Genomic DNA, 14,692 nt, shown 5'->3' on the forward strand with positions numbered 1-14,692 from the left:
CCTGGGGTGCTCTAGAGAAACAATCTTATCTATCCTCAGTATTGATTGGGGGGGCAACTTAATTCATTACGGGATCGGGTCCCGGCCTGAAGACCTCGTGGACCAGATGATCGATGAGTTCGATCATCCTGGGTCGCAGGCTGGTAACTATTTTTCTATAATTATGTATCCTCTACATGCTTAGCCATCTGACATGCTGATTTGTAACGCAGCCGAGGAGGAAATGATCAGGGCGAGTTTTCAGGAGGCCGCTGCCAAGAGAAAAGCCGAGCAGAAGAAGGCCCCCGGGCGGAGAAGAGGGCCCGGGAAGCCCAGGAACAGGAGGAAAGACGGGCTCGGGCTGAGGCAGAAGTCAAGGAAGCCGAGGAGCGCCATGTTGAGACCGAGGAGACGGCTCGGGAGGAAGCCACTTTCGAAGCTGCTGAGGAGGATCTGGTTCCTCTGAATCATAGAAAGAGGAAAGCCGCAAGGAATCGGTCATGGAGACGGTGGTTTTGGAGGATATACCGGAGGAGATCGTCCGATCTCCTCCCATTCACCGGATCATCCTGCTGGTCCCTCCGGTGGAAGGCCCTGGGAATCTTCCCAATATTTTTGGGGATGACGTCAGTTCGGATCTCGTGAAGATGATTCGGGGCCTTCTGCGCTCTGATGAGGTGGGGCACCTACGAAGGCTCCACCCTAATGAAATGCTACACGAAGGGGTAGCTCGATCCTTCTCTGTAAGTATCTCTACTTGTCACCATTTGATTTTATTATATCAATTTTTCTTTTCTAATCTTTCATGTTTACAGGGTTTGCAAATGCTCATGGCCTCCTTTGAGCGAGTGGCTCAAGCTACTAAAAAGGCCCACACACAGGCCACCTCTGCCCGGGAACTGTACGATAAGCTTTAGGAGGAGACGAACCGACTGAGAAGACCTTCATGAGCATGTCTTGGCTCGGAAAAGTCCTACTGGCAACAACAAATGGACTTGGCTCAAGTGGAGCTTGCTGAGGCCCGGGCGGAGGCGAAAGCAGCAAGGGCAGAGGCAGAGTCCTCCCGCGTCCGGGCTGAGGATTTTCAGACCACAATAAGCCTCCTGAAGACTTGCCCAAGAGGAACAAATGATCAATTTTCTGAAGTCCCCAGAGTTCAAGAAGATGTTGGCTGATAAAGCCTTCCCCTACTTCAAACATGGCTTTAACAAATGTCTGGAGCAGTTTGAAGAGGCGGGTCTTGTCCCCACAGACCGGAGGACTTTCCAGACTTGGAGAAGGCCACTGCATCCCTCCCGGACGAGAAAGAGAAGCAGGATCAGGGTCAAGGCCCCAAAATAGATTAGGACTCAGTGTTTTTTTCTTCAGGCTTCCGTGCCATTGTAAATTTTCTACCGTTATGAAAGAATCCTATATTCCTTGAGTCTAGTATTTTGAACGAATACTTTGCTTTCAGTGTCCTTGTAGGTTTTAATCAATATTCCCCAAACACCTTTAAATCGGGATGTAATCCTTGATCTTTGAAGAATGATCAGGGTGCGAGTCCCCGGGCCAAAATACGAGTCTTTAGATTTTAGGAAATAGTCAGGGTGGGGGTCCCTGGGCCTGGGTATGGTCCCTGTGTCTTAGTAGATGACCGGGGTGCGAGTCCTCCAGGCTGGGTCCCTAGACTTAGGATATAACCAGGGGTGCGGGTCCTCCGGGCCAGGGTACGGGTCCCTGGACTTAGGATATAACCGGGTACGGGTCCTCCGGGCAAGGGTACGGGTCCCTGGACTTAGGATAGAACCGGGGTAACGGGTCCCGTGGACTTGGGATATAAGCCGGGGTACGGGTCCTCCGGCAGGGTACTGGGCCCTGGGCTTTGTAGATAACCAGGGTGCGGGTCCCTGGGCTTTGTAGACATTTCCCTGAACCATTTTTTATTTGATGAGAATAATAGATACACGTGCTTTTAAACATAATATTTCTTTAAATGAAAAGCATTCCATGGCCTCTTGAGAGAGTGTCTCTGAGAATCATCGGAGAAGTAAGCTGCACCTGAGCTGACTCTTCGAATTACTTTGAAGGGTCCTTCCCAACGGCTTCTAATTTTCCCACATCACCTACGGGCTTGATCTTCTTCATAACCAAGTCCCCAACCTGAAAATTTCGTGGCCAGACATGCTTATTGTAGGACTTCATCACCCGATGCGATAAGCTTCCATTCGAATGGCTGCTCGTCTCTTCTTTCTTCCCCTAAATCAAGTTCAATGGCCCGAGATTGATCATTGTTACTCGGATAAGATTCTATCCGAGTAGAAGATTGTCCAATCTCCACTGGCAGGACTGCTTCTGAACCGTAAACAAGGTTGTAGTGTGTTTCCCGAGTAGTTGATCGAGGTGTGGTTCGGTATGCCCATAAGACACTTGGTATTCTTCCACCCAATCTTTTCCTTTCCCGTGGAGTCGGGCTTTCAATGCTTGTACAATGATTCTGTTAGGTCACTTCAGTCTGGCTATTAGCCTGAGGGTAGATCTACTAAGGTGAAGGATTGAATAATCTTCATTTCTTGACACCAGGAGGTATCTTTTTTCCCTGAAATTGCCTTCCATTATCTAAAATTAATTTTCCTCGGATGCCATATCTGCAAACAATGTCTTCCAAAGAAATTTCATGACTTCATCCTCGGTAATCTTGGCTAATGGCTCGGCCTCTACCCATTTGGAGGAATAATCCACAGCCACAAGAAAGAATTTTTTCTGTTCTCGGGCTATGGGGAAAGGGCCCACAATATCCAAACCCCATTGGTCAAAAGGGCATGATGCGGAGATCGGTTGCATACTTGCAGCTGGGCGTGTGGTGAAAATTAGAATGGTGTTGACAACCTTGACATTTTTGAACAAGTAAGGCAGCATCTTGATTCATCCGAGGCCACCAGAACCCGGCCAATATGGTTTTCCGAGACAGAGCTGTTCCACCGAGGTGTGCACCACAGCATACCCTCGTGTATTTTCCGGAGGACGTACTCTATCTCGTCTTCTGATAAGCATTTGAGTAATGGGCCCTGATAGGATCGCCTGTACAAAACATTATTCAAGAAGACAAACCTGGGCGCTTGTTTTTTGATTTTTGCCGCCTGGGCTCGATCTTCTGGGAGCTTTTGATGTACCATGTATTCACAATAGGAGACATCCATGAGCTTTTCTGGATCGGGGGTACTTCTTCCTCGATAGATAACACCAACCGGTAAAGCAGAGGAATCTCCCGGGTATTTATATTTGTCATGGAAGCAGCCAATTTGGCTAAGGTATCGGCCTCTGCAGTTTCCTCCCGGGGGAATTCGCTCGATACTCCAGTCTGTCAGAGACGATGCCCGGCAGTGATGAGCCCTAAATATTTGAGCATCTTTTCGTTCTTGGCCTCTACGTCCCTTTGATCTGCTGTGTAACCACTAGGAGTCAGAATAAATAATGACTCGGGAAGCACCAACTTCCCGGGCAGCCTGTAACCCTGCCAAAACAGCTTCGTACTCTGCTATCGTTATTTGTGACCCTAGAATCAATCCTCAAAGCCAGTTTGATTTCTCTTCTGATGGGGCAATTAGGACCACCCCCACTCCGCAACCCTGATAAGTTTGACGCGCCATCGACAAACACCCTCCATACTTCTTCTTCGACTTGTTGGATCATTTCTGTTAAGAAGTTCGTTAATGCCTGGGCTTTATAGCAGCTCGGGGTTTGTATTCAATGTCATACTCCCCGAGCTCCACAGTCCATTTGACCATTCTTCCGGAGACTTCGGCGTGAGTCATGATCCTTCCAAGGGGAGAATTGGTGGGAGACCACAATGGGATGTGAGAGAAAATATGGTCTCAACTTCCGAGCAGGTCATTACCAGGGCCAATGCTATTTTTTCCAACTCACTATACTTTAATTCCGCTCCTCGAAGGGCGTGACTGACATAGTATATCGGTTTCTGATCGGCTCCTTCTTCCTGACAAGTACAGAGCTAACAGCAAATTCAGTGGCAGAGAGGTAGACCCATAATTTTTCCCCGGGCTTGGCCAGAATAGGCAATTCAGCCAGATGTTTCTTCAAGTCCTGAAAATCTTGTTCACATTGTCGTCCCAACCAAATCTTTGCGCTTTCCTTAGGACTTGGAAGAATGGATAACTCCGATGGGCAGATCGGGAAATGAAGCGCGACAGGGCAGCGATTCTCCCGGTTAATTTCTGCACATCTCGGACAGACTGAGGAGAAGGCATGTCCATTATTGCTCTGATTTTCTCAGGGTTAACTTCGATTCCCCTGTCAGTTACCAAGAAACCCAAAAATTTACCACTCCTGACCCCGAACACACACTTTCTCGGGTTGAGCTTATTCCATATTGTTTTAAAAGTGGTGAAAGTTTCAGCTAAATCATCAATGAAGTGGGAGACTTTCCGGGTTTTGATTAGAATGTCGTCCACATACACCTCAATATTCCGACCTATTTGCTTTTGGAAGACAAGATTTATCAAGCGTTGATACGTAGCCCCCGCATTCTTCAATCCAAAAGGCATAACGACATAGCAAAAGGTGCCCCCGGAGGTAATAAAACTTGCTTTATTCTGATCTTCCCAGAGCTAAGGGGATTTGGTGATACCCCTGATATGCATCCAGAAAGCTTAATAACTCGCATCCAGAAGTGAAATCTACCAACTGGTCAATCCGGGGAAGTGGATAACAATCTTTTGGGCATGCTTTATTCAAGTCCCGGAAATCACACACATTCTCCATTTCCTAGTGGATTTTGGGACGAGAACCACATTTGATAGCCAGGTAGGGAATTGAACTTCCCTGATATGCCCGGCCCTTAACAACTCTCCTACTTGCTCTTTAATTACTTTATATTTTTCATGGCCAAAATGCCTCTTCTTTTGCTTCACAGGGCCGGGATCCCGGGAGGATATTCAATTTATGTTCGGCCACTTGGGGTGAGATCCCGGCCAATTCCTGTTGAGACCAGGCAAAAACACTGATGTTAGTTTTTAAACATTGCAAGAGATTTACCCGGGTGATGGGCTGATGTCTCGGGCCACCCGGACGTGCTTTCCTAGCTCAGTTTCCACCACTTCTTGTTCTTCCTCAGCGACAAGTGCACATCTCTCTCCTTGACCCCCTCTTGACACTCTTTCTCCTTCCCTTCCCTCCTTGCCTTTTTTTGATCTACCAGGAGTGTCTCCCCATAACACCTCCGAGAAGAGGGCTGATCTCCTTTAGCTTCCCCAACTTGTCCTCGCACTGGGAATTTGATTTTCTGGTGATAAGTGGAGGCCACGGCTCTCATCTCATTCATGGTCGGCCTTCCTAATATGATATTGTACGAGGATGGGGCATCCACCACTGTAAAAGTAGTCATCACAGTCTTCGTCAGTCTCCAATGCCCGGGGTCAAGGGTAGAGTGATTTCCCCCTCAGGATACACAACATGTCCAGCAAAACCAAACAAGGCAGTCTCAACCGCCTCTAACTGATACTCATGCAGATCCATTTGGACCAAGGCTTCCTTAAATATGACATTGACAAAGCAGCCATTGTCAACAAATACCCTCAACACATCGTAGTTAGCCACTCGGGCCTGAATGACAAGAGCGTCATTGTGGGGGTAGACTAACTCCTCTGAGATCCTCTGGTCCAAAGCTTATGACTGGCTCGTCTCTCTCCCTCCCATCGACCTCTAAGCATTCCCTCCTGTTTTTGGCTTTCCGGGCCCGGTTGGAATCGCCATCATTGGACCCCCCCGAAATCATTTTGATTACTCCTCGGCTTGGGGAAGGGTCCTTCCTCTCTACTGGTCTGCCCTTTTCTTCCCGAGAACTTGCTTCTCCCCTTCTTCCGCTCGGGATATTTGTTGATTTTGGAGGAACATTCGGTCTGGGATGTCTAGACAACCAAGGTGGCTGTCTAGACTTATCTCGAGGAGGATGGGATGCTGGCATAGGGTGCCTAATGGATTCTTCCCCAGGATCCGGCATTCATTGGTGTTATGGGAACAATCTTTATGGAGGGTGCAATACCCTTTCTGCTCTGGCCTTGATGCTCTTCCTGTCGGACTGGGAAGCGGGGCTATATCTGAACTACATTCCTGGATCTCTTGGTCCCGGGCAATTCTTAAAGGTACATGAGAGAAATGTCCTGGGCCATTTTTCTTGGGAGATCTTTCTTCGGGTTTGACAGCCCGGTCTCCTCTTGATCTCTTCAAGGCCTCTCTTTTCTGATTTGCGCTTCTTCCATATTAATGTATTTCTCTGCTCGGGATAAGTGATCTTCGAAGTTCCCGGGCAATTTCTTAGTTAAGAATCGGAAAAAATCCCCTTCCCACAACCCTTGCATGAACGTTGTAGTCTTCGTCTCGGGTGCACAGGTCGGCACATCCAGGGCCACTCGGTTGAATCTTTTGAGATACGTCCTTAGGGTTTCATCTTGCCTCTGCTTTACCTCAAATAAACTGAAAGCAGTCTTCTTGTACTTCTTGCTGCTGCTAAATTGATGCAAGAATACCTTTTGAAAATCTTCAAAGCAATTGATGCTTTGTGGCGTCAACCTTTCAAACCATCTTTGTGCGGAGTCCATAAGGTGGTGAGGAACACTTTACATTTAATTGGTCTCCATAACAATGCAACATGGCCATGTTTTCGAAACGAGCGAGGTGCTCCTCGGGATCGGAACTCCCATCATAGTCCTTGATTTTGGCTGACTTGAAATGCCCGAGTAGTGGTTCCCGGACAATGATATCTGAGAACGGGCAACCTTTTACAACTGGAGCACTGCCCTTAGAACCAACCTGTCCCTCCAATATCTTGACTTTCTTCCTCAATTCCCCTAATTCTTTCGCAACGGTGGGGGACTTATAACCCGCGCTCGATTCCTTATCCTCCTCCCTTCTCTCTTCCTCTTTCGGCTGCTCACGTTGCTGCTCAGGATGACTGGAATGACGAGTGGTGGCCATCTTTGTCGTAGCCATCTTAACAGCATCAGTTATAATCTTTGTTAACTCCTCGAGAGTTAAATGAATGGTGGGTTGAGGACCATTAGGGGGAGGGCCACCTGCACCAGAAAGACGAGTATTGTTCTCGTCCTGGACTCGAGAAGTGTCTTGGTTTGCTCTTCTAGTAGGGGCCATATCAACGCCTTAGAACTCAGAATTTCCCACAGACGGCGCCAATGATGCAACCCGGGCGAAATGGACGAGTCGGGTCGAGAACTCTGCCGAGATTGCTATCAAAATATCGAAGGAAACTTGAATTGGACGTTTGACTTGAATTGTGACTTCTCGAGCGATTTGAGGGACCTGCGAACAAGAAAGTAACCACGTGAATATGCGCCGGAGGGGTGTCCGGCGTGACCACTCCGATGCTTAAGTCAGCAGGGTACTCAAGCAATAAAACCAATGTAGCCAAGTTATGGCTGTGAAATTGGTGTGGAACAATAAATGAGAGTATTTAATGTGTATTTCAATTTCTGAATAGAGAGTAAATGCAAGTAAAGAACATGATATTTAGAATAGAGGATGCAATGATGACTTCGTTTTTCGTGTTTGAGTATTAATTATAATAGGGTGGCTGATTATACCCTATTGTTCTGACATGTCAAATCTTGTACTAGTCACATCCAGCCCCCTGATTTTATCAACCATTAATGTTATTGTCAGAGATAAGTCGGCTGTACATGCTCTATCAGGTCGGCGCCATTAAATGCTTCACTCATATCGAGGTGGCCAGGGTAAAATACTTCTCGGGATTTCTTATAAGAGCCCAGGTGTATAACGTCTCGGGGAGTTATGTTCCGGGTGCTCATATGGCCCGGCCTCTGACTGATTGGCTCCTCCATGGATTCTTTCAGCCATCCTCTCTTTATCCCGGGCAATTCCATGACTCAGGTGCTGATCCATCTGGTCGCTTTATTGGCCCGGTTAGAATATTTTATCCTCCTGACCCGGGCACCATCCATGGATATGCTTCATATCCCGGGACGTCCGCGGTACGTCCCGGGAACATCCATGATCCGGACATCCCGGGATATCATCACTCTCCATCATGAAATCTACAAAAGGCCCCGAGGGATTAATATCACCAAACGGTGGCTCAAAATCATTCATTGTCAACTTTATCTCAGGGAAATCATTCATCGAAAAGGGCTCATCAAATGAATCTGTACCCGCATGTGGGCTGAATCTCCCCAATATTTGGTACATGGTGGCTGAAAAGTTCCCCATCCCGAAGAAACCCAGCCTCGGCACCCCGATTTTCTGCGCAGATTTCAGAGTCCACCAGAGAAATGAATCGGAGATGACGCATGAAGCAGGAGGCTGGAGGGTTTCCAGGGCTTTCTCGAAGCTCTCCTGCATCTGTTCTGTTGCTCTAACGAAAAGGAGAAAGGAGGACCCGTATGACAATTGATCAGTGTTTTCAACACCTGGAGGAACGCCTTCTATGTTCTGCGGGAAAGGGAGTTCAATAATGGAAACGTCCATGTCTTGGAGGGATGCGCGGATGCGCAGGGAGTTTCCGGCTGTGGTGAAGAGAGTGACAACGATGGAGCGCCGCCGTAGGAGGCGGGAGAGGTACAGGAGAGGGATGGTGTGGCCTTGGGACAAGAAAGGGAAGATGGCAAAGTGCGGGCAGGAAATCGAACCCATTGATTTTTCTTAGTCGTAGTTTATGAAATGAAAGATAGCCCATCTTATAGGATAACGCCCTCGGTTCCCTGCTCCGAGGGGTTATTGACTGTATAAATATGGCGGCTATAAATAAATAAATATTATAAATTACATGTGTTTATTAAATTTCAATATTAAAAAATAATTTATATGTAAAAATTGTTTATTTATTTTAAAAAAAATAAAAAACCACCTCAAGTATATGATCTAATTTGTTAAGCATAACAAAAACTGCAATTTTTCCTATTTTATACATCATTTACTCACTTTTTGATAAATTATTTTAAATAAAAAATTTGAAATAAAAATTTAAATTTAGAAGGTTGTAAATATCAATTTATTGAGTCTCACATGTTTATATCCGTGATATAGATCGACTCGATCCATATATACAGTGAAAAGTAATACTTTTGCCATAAATAGTACTAAATTGTCATCAGTAGTTTGGAGTCGAAGATCCGTCTCACGAAATTAACATGTGAGACACGTCATATGAGTTTGTGTTGTTTCTAATCTTAGATAACAATAATCATTTCTCAAATAATATATTTAAGTGATCATCGTTATAAAATTAATACAAATTAGGAAATTTCTATTAAATTAATATTTAAATGATTATCGTTAAAAAAATTTAGGAAATTTCTATTAAATCTTTTGGTTTCTAACAGATCCAAAGAAAATTTAACTTTCAATAGTATATAGTGTGCTAAATTACATTTTTGTGTGGAACAATTATATTATTTAAATACATATTCGTTATTTTATTAATAATAATAATAATAATAATAATAATAATAATATTTAAATATACAGCTTTATCAATTTTTCAAAAGAAAAAAAAAGTTAATTTAGAGTGGTATAAGACATGCTTGCCTGCGACCAAATTAGGAGCTAGCATAAATAAAATAATCTCAGTATCATTTACGTGGTTTGTTTCTTGCTATCCGTGCAGGCACGGCCTGTTGTAAGGCCCGAGGATTTGAGTATGGTAATTTGAAATGATTCGTTAATTAATTGATGTGATTATAGACAGAACGGATCAGACCGGGGGAGCCGAAAAGAAGTTGTAATTTTGTGCGAGGAATGAGTCTCGCGCATATGCGCGACCAGACCGGGCGCATATGCGCGAAATGGGCAGAACACCTCGCGCATATGCGCGACAGGAATCGGCGCACATGCGCGAGGGTGCCCGAGAGTTGTGAAGAAATTTGAAGGACCTCGCGCATATGCGCCGATTGAGGGCGCGCATATGCGCGAGGCGTTGTGCATGACACGCGCTGAGACAATATTGTCTCGCGCATATGCGCCGAGTGATGTCGCGCATATGCACGAGACGTGTTGAACAAAGAATAAGCCATTTGCCCATCACCATGCAAGATATATATAGGAATTGGCTTCATTTCTTTCATTCTCCAGCAACAAGAACCGAGAGAAGAGTTAGAATTCCTTCAAGTTTCAAGATATATTAACAACTTGGTTGTGCAACATCTAACCATCCGATTTTGAATCCGAGCTTAGATTCTTGCTCCTTGCATCATAGGCTTTTAAAGGATGTAAGTTTTGTTATGTTATTGCTTGAATTGAAATAGCATGTTGGGGAAATCAGATTTTGAGCTATATGATGTGTTCATGATATGTCGAGATAAGTAGAATCGAAACCGAATCGAAGAAATGTTACCGTATGCGATTATTACGATTTTCCAGCATATATGTGTAGGAGATTATGCAGATTTCAGCATGGTAGATTGTGTTATGATGAGAATTATGAGTTATGGTTATTGATTATTGGTGTTTGAGTTGACCGGTATTGCGAGATTGTGCCGTTATGCCGTCGAAATGTACCGGGAATGAATATTGATACGTACCTGTATTGGTTGAGTTATTGATTGATATTGTGTTATTCGACATTGCCATTTCAGATTGATATCGACAAGCTTCAACGTCAAGACTTCGACATCGACAAAGATTGAACCCGGAAAGGTATAATTCAATGTTGATTCGGGAAGACACAAATCAAATTAGATCTTATTTGAGTTTCCCAAAATCATATACTAGATTGTTTATAATTTGATATGGTTATGCCTTGTCTATAGAGTTGTAGCAATGCACATGAGATAGGTGAGTCGTTGGCAGATATGCCAAGATACCGGATGTTCCGTAGTGTCGAGGTACGTAGGAGAAGATTGACTCCTATTGTAGATATTCGATACAGAGAGGGCCGAAGTCCGGGAATAAGACGTACCACCACCCCGATTGGGAGAGTAGGTGGGAGATTGTTAAGTCTTATTTACACCGGGATCCCTAGACTTAGATTGGAGTCGAGTCAAAGATTTGAAGTTCAAGATTTGATGTATAGCATTCTTTTGATCTATGTTTTAGATTAGATACATGTTCTTGATTTATGCTTTATATCTTACATATGCTTGCATGATATGCATGATACGTTGTGTTATACTGGGATTTGTTCCCACCGGAGTATCTGGCTGTTGTTGTGTCTGTACGTGTTCATGACAACAGGTGGAACAGGGACATGATCAGGGTCAAGGAGAGCGTGACTGAGATTGGATAGCGTGGTGATTTCGGGCGTAGAAGACAACTAGATGTTCTACATGTGATATGTAGTTTGTTATCAACACTAGTTTGTATAAATGAAATGGAACAAGATATGTACTCTTTTTAATGAAATAAATAGAGTTATCACATGCGTATGATCATATAAAATAATTTATAATGTTTAAAAGAAATTTTTTTTTATGACCCATTTTTTAGCAAAGATCCACTTAATCCCAAAGATAATTGAGTTAGAGCCCGGGTCCCCACACCTGCAGAGTCCCCATCTTTGACATATCAAAATTTGGTTCGGATTCGGTTTTGTGTGTTAGAACGCGATCTTGATATGTATAAAAAATCGACATATGTTAAGATTTGAATCCGTTCGGGCACTCTTGGCTCGTGCAAGCGGTGCACGCACGGGTAGCGTGTGAATGTTTGTGTGTTACCACAAAAATTCTTGTGAGACGTTCTCGCGGATCAATTTCGTTAGTCGAATATCTTATTTAAGTTATTCATGAAAAATTGTTACTTTTTATGCTAAGAGTATTACTTTTATTGTGAATATCGGTAGGGTTGACATATCTTACAGATAAAGATTCGTGAGATAGTCTCACAAGAGACATGTTCAAAATATAATTTAGATGCAAGCAAGCGTGCTCCGGTCTACTGGTATATAAGCGGTATAAATTTTATTATATTTTTGTTTTACATATTAAATACTTGTTTTTATTATTTGATGGATTATGAAATTTAGAGTCGATTAATATTTTTATATATAAAAAAATATTGGTGAAGCCAATAAGTATTCACGTTTAGTAATTATGTCAACAATGATCACAAACAATCTTTCGCACCGTTTGGTTGGGCGGATTAGATGTGATAGATTATTTTATCACACCTAATCCTGCGTTTGGTACGATTTTTAATTAACCAGCTCAATCTTTGCTATGAGTGATTAGGTGGTATTACATGTGATAAAATAATACCTCCTTCCTCCGTAGGATTATTAATCTCTCATCTATCCCTACTCTCTTTCCAATTTTACCCTTCTTCCTTCACCGCTATTTAACCACCTCGGTTGCCGGACCGCCGCCGCCGCCCGCCGGCGTCGCCGTCGCCGAACCTCCGCCGCCGCCGCCGGATCGCTGTCGCCAGACAAACACCGGACCACACCGCACAGCCGTCGCCGAACCTTCGTCGGAACGCCATTGCCGTCGTCGGACCGACGCCGTCGCTGCCACGTCGGCTGCCGGATCCGCCGCGGGACCGCCGGACCGCCGGAGTGGAAGAAGAAAAAAAAAGAGGAAGGGCAATTTTGTCATTTCATCAAAAATTTCAAAATTATCCTACACTTAAAAATCTTACCAAACATACTACCATATATTACATATCTACGACAATCATTTTCTTTATCATTTACATACTAATCATTAGTTTATTTTATCCTGCAACCAAACGCAGCCTTTTAGTCTACACCATGATTAGACTGCGTTATATAATTATATTTTGAACTCAAAACTTTATATTAAATAAAAAAAATTATTTTCAGAAACGACAGTATAATTATTTGATTAAATTATATAAACGCACAACGTGAACCATTAATTAAATTTATATTGATATTAATTTTTTAAGTGTTCAAGTTATATAAAATACGACAAATACATGAGGGTTGACAAAATTGTTTGACTATACAACAATTTAATATTAATAAATTTTTTATGAGACAGTCTTATTTGTATATAAAAATTTTTTTTGGGTACTAATTTGGTATCTGTATATAACAAATAAATTATAATTGTTCATAGATAGAATTGAAAATCTTCAATAGCATAAAAACACAAGTTCAATAAAAAAAAAAAAGTAACACAAAAACTCTTGTGAGACGGTCTCACGGATCAATTTCGTGAGACGAATATCTTATTTGGGCCATCTTTTGAAAAAGTATTACTTTTTATACTAAGAGTATTATTTTTTATTGTGGATATCGGTAGGGTTGACCCGTCTCACAGATAAAGATTTGTGAGATCGTTTCACAAGAGACATACTCAAAAAATAATTTTAAAAAAATCAATTTTTGAAGTATTTTACTAGTATTGTTTGTCTGTGTTTTATTTATTTTTATTTTTTTGAAGAGTTATTATTTTTTTAAAAAAAACAAAAAATTATATTTTGGACAAGATTTGGTCCACGTTCTAGACGTGTCCAAATTTAGATTGAACAGGTCAAATCATTAAATAAATGTCCTACGGAAGATGATGGACAAATTTGACTCTGATTAAATGGACAGGTTTCATTAAATACTACCACATTGTTTGGGTGTGTCTGGAGAAACTATGGTTAAAAAAAAAATAGTCAGTGAAAATTTATTTTGGAAACTCGTATTTTAGTAAGAAAGAAATTACTATATATTTCTCAATTTTCAATAATAATAATAATAATAATTTTAAGTAAGAAATTACTATCTATTTCTCAATTTTTAATAATAATAATAATAAAAAGAGAGATGTGTGTGAAAAGATAATATAGGAGATATGTGAAAGACAGGAAATACAAATTTCTTTCTATTTTATTAAGAGTGATATTTAGGTACGTTCGAACTATGGATGACAATTTTCTCTACGGTTTCGGGTTCCACGGGGAAAACCCGGAACAGAGATGAGGATATCTGATTTTTTCGATTTCGGGTTCGGGGATTTTTTTAAATCTCCAATGTAGTTAGGGGCGGATATGAGATTACTATCCCGATCACCGAACCCGCCCCGAAAATAATATCAATAATAAAATAATAATATCATTAGTATTAATAATATAATAATAATATTATTTTTTAAAAAATGAATAATAATATTATTACTAATAATAATATATAATAATAAGTTTTGGTTTGAAAAAATCTTCGAATGCGTTATCGTTTTGCCATATTAATATTTTTGAAACGGAGATGGATAGTTGATCCCCGAGATTTCGGGTTTGGGGATTCCCCGAATCCGAAAAAATGGGGATCGGGGCGGGTATTGGGGTGGAGATGGAATTCGGAGACGAGGATGAGGATGGGGATGGAGAACCCGTCCCCGCTCCTCCCTGCCCCTAGTTCGAACTTTGGTTTAGATCGAAAAAATATAAATTCAAACCGAAACCAAAAATCAAGTAGAGCCGAATAAAACAAAATTTATTAATTCAAATACAAATGTTAAAAACGAAGTTTTTATATAGTTCGATTTTCTGATTATACATGTTAAAATTGAACCGGCAAGAAAAACAAAAATTTAATTAGATTGATAATTTTATTTAGATTATATATCTTATGAAACGACATTTAATGAATTAAGAATCATTATTTTAAAAATTTAGTTGATTATATTTAAATGTTTTATTAAAATATTAACTAAAAAAATATATTATATTTTAAATTATATTTTAATTTAAATATTTGTCCAAACAAAAGAAATACATTCATATATCATATTATATATTT

The 14,692-nt window shown here is 41.8% G+C and overlaps 1 protein-coding gene across 1 annotated transcript; it reads right to left on the bottom strand.

Annotated features, from left to right (window-relative positions):
* Window positions 1–7,914: 7,914 nt before the first annotated feature.
* On the bottom strand, window positions 7,915–8,640 carry LOC142520404 (UDP-glycosyltransferase 90A1-like). Its single transcript, XM_075623388.1, has one exon. The coding sequence runs from the start codon at window positions 8,638–8,640 to the stop codon at window positions 7,915–7,917; it is 726 nt and encodes a 241-aa protein (XP_075479503.1).
* Window positions 8,641–14,692: the final 6,052 nt, after the last annotated feature.

Source organism: Primulina tabacum, chromosome 12 (genome assembly GCF_025594145.1).
Source record: "Primulina tabacum isolate GXHZ01 chromosome 12, ASM2559414v2, whole genome shotgun sequence".
In the NCBI taxonomy this organism is placed as follows: Eukaryota; Viridiplantae; Streptophyta; class Magnoliopsida; order Lamiales; family Gesneriaceae; genus Primulina; species Primulina tabacum.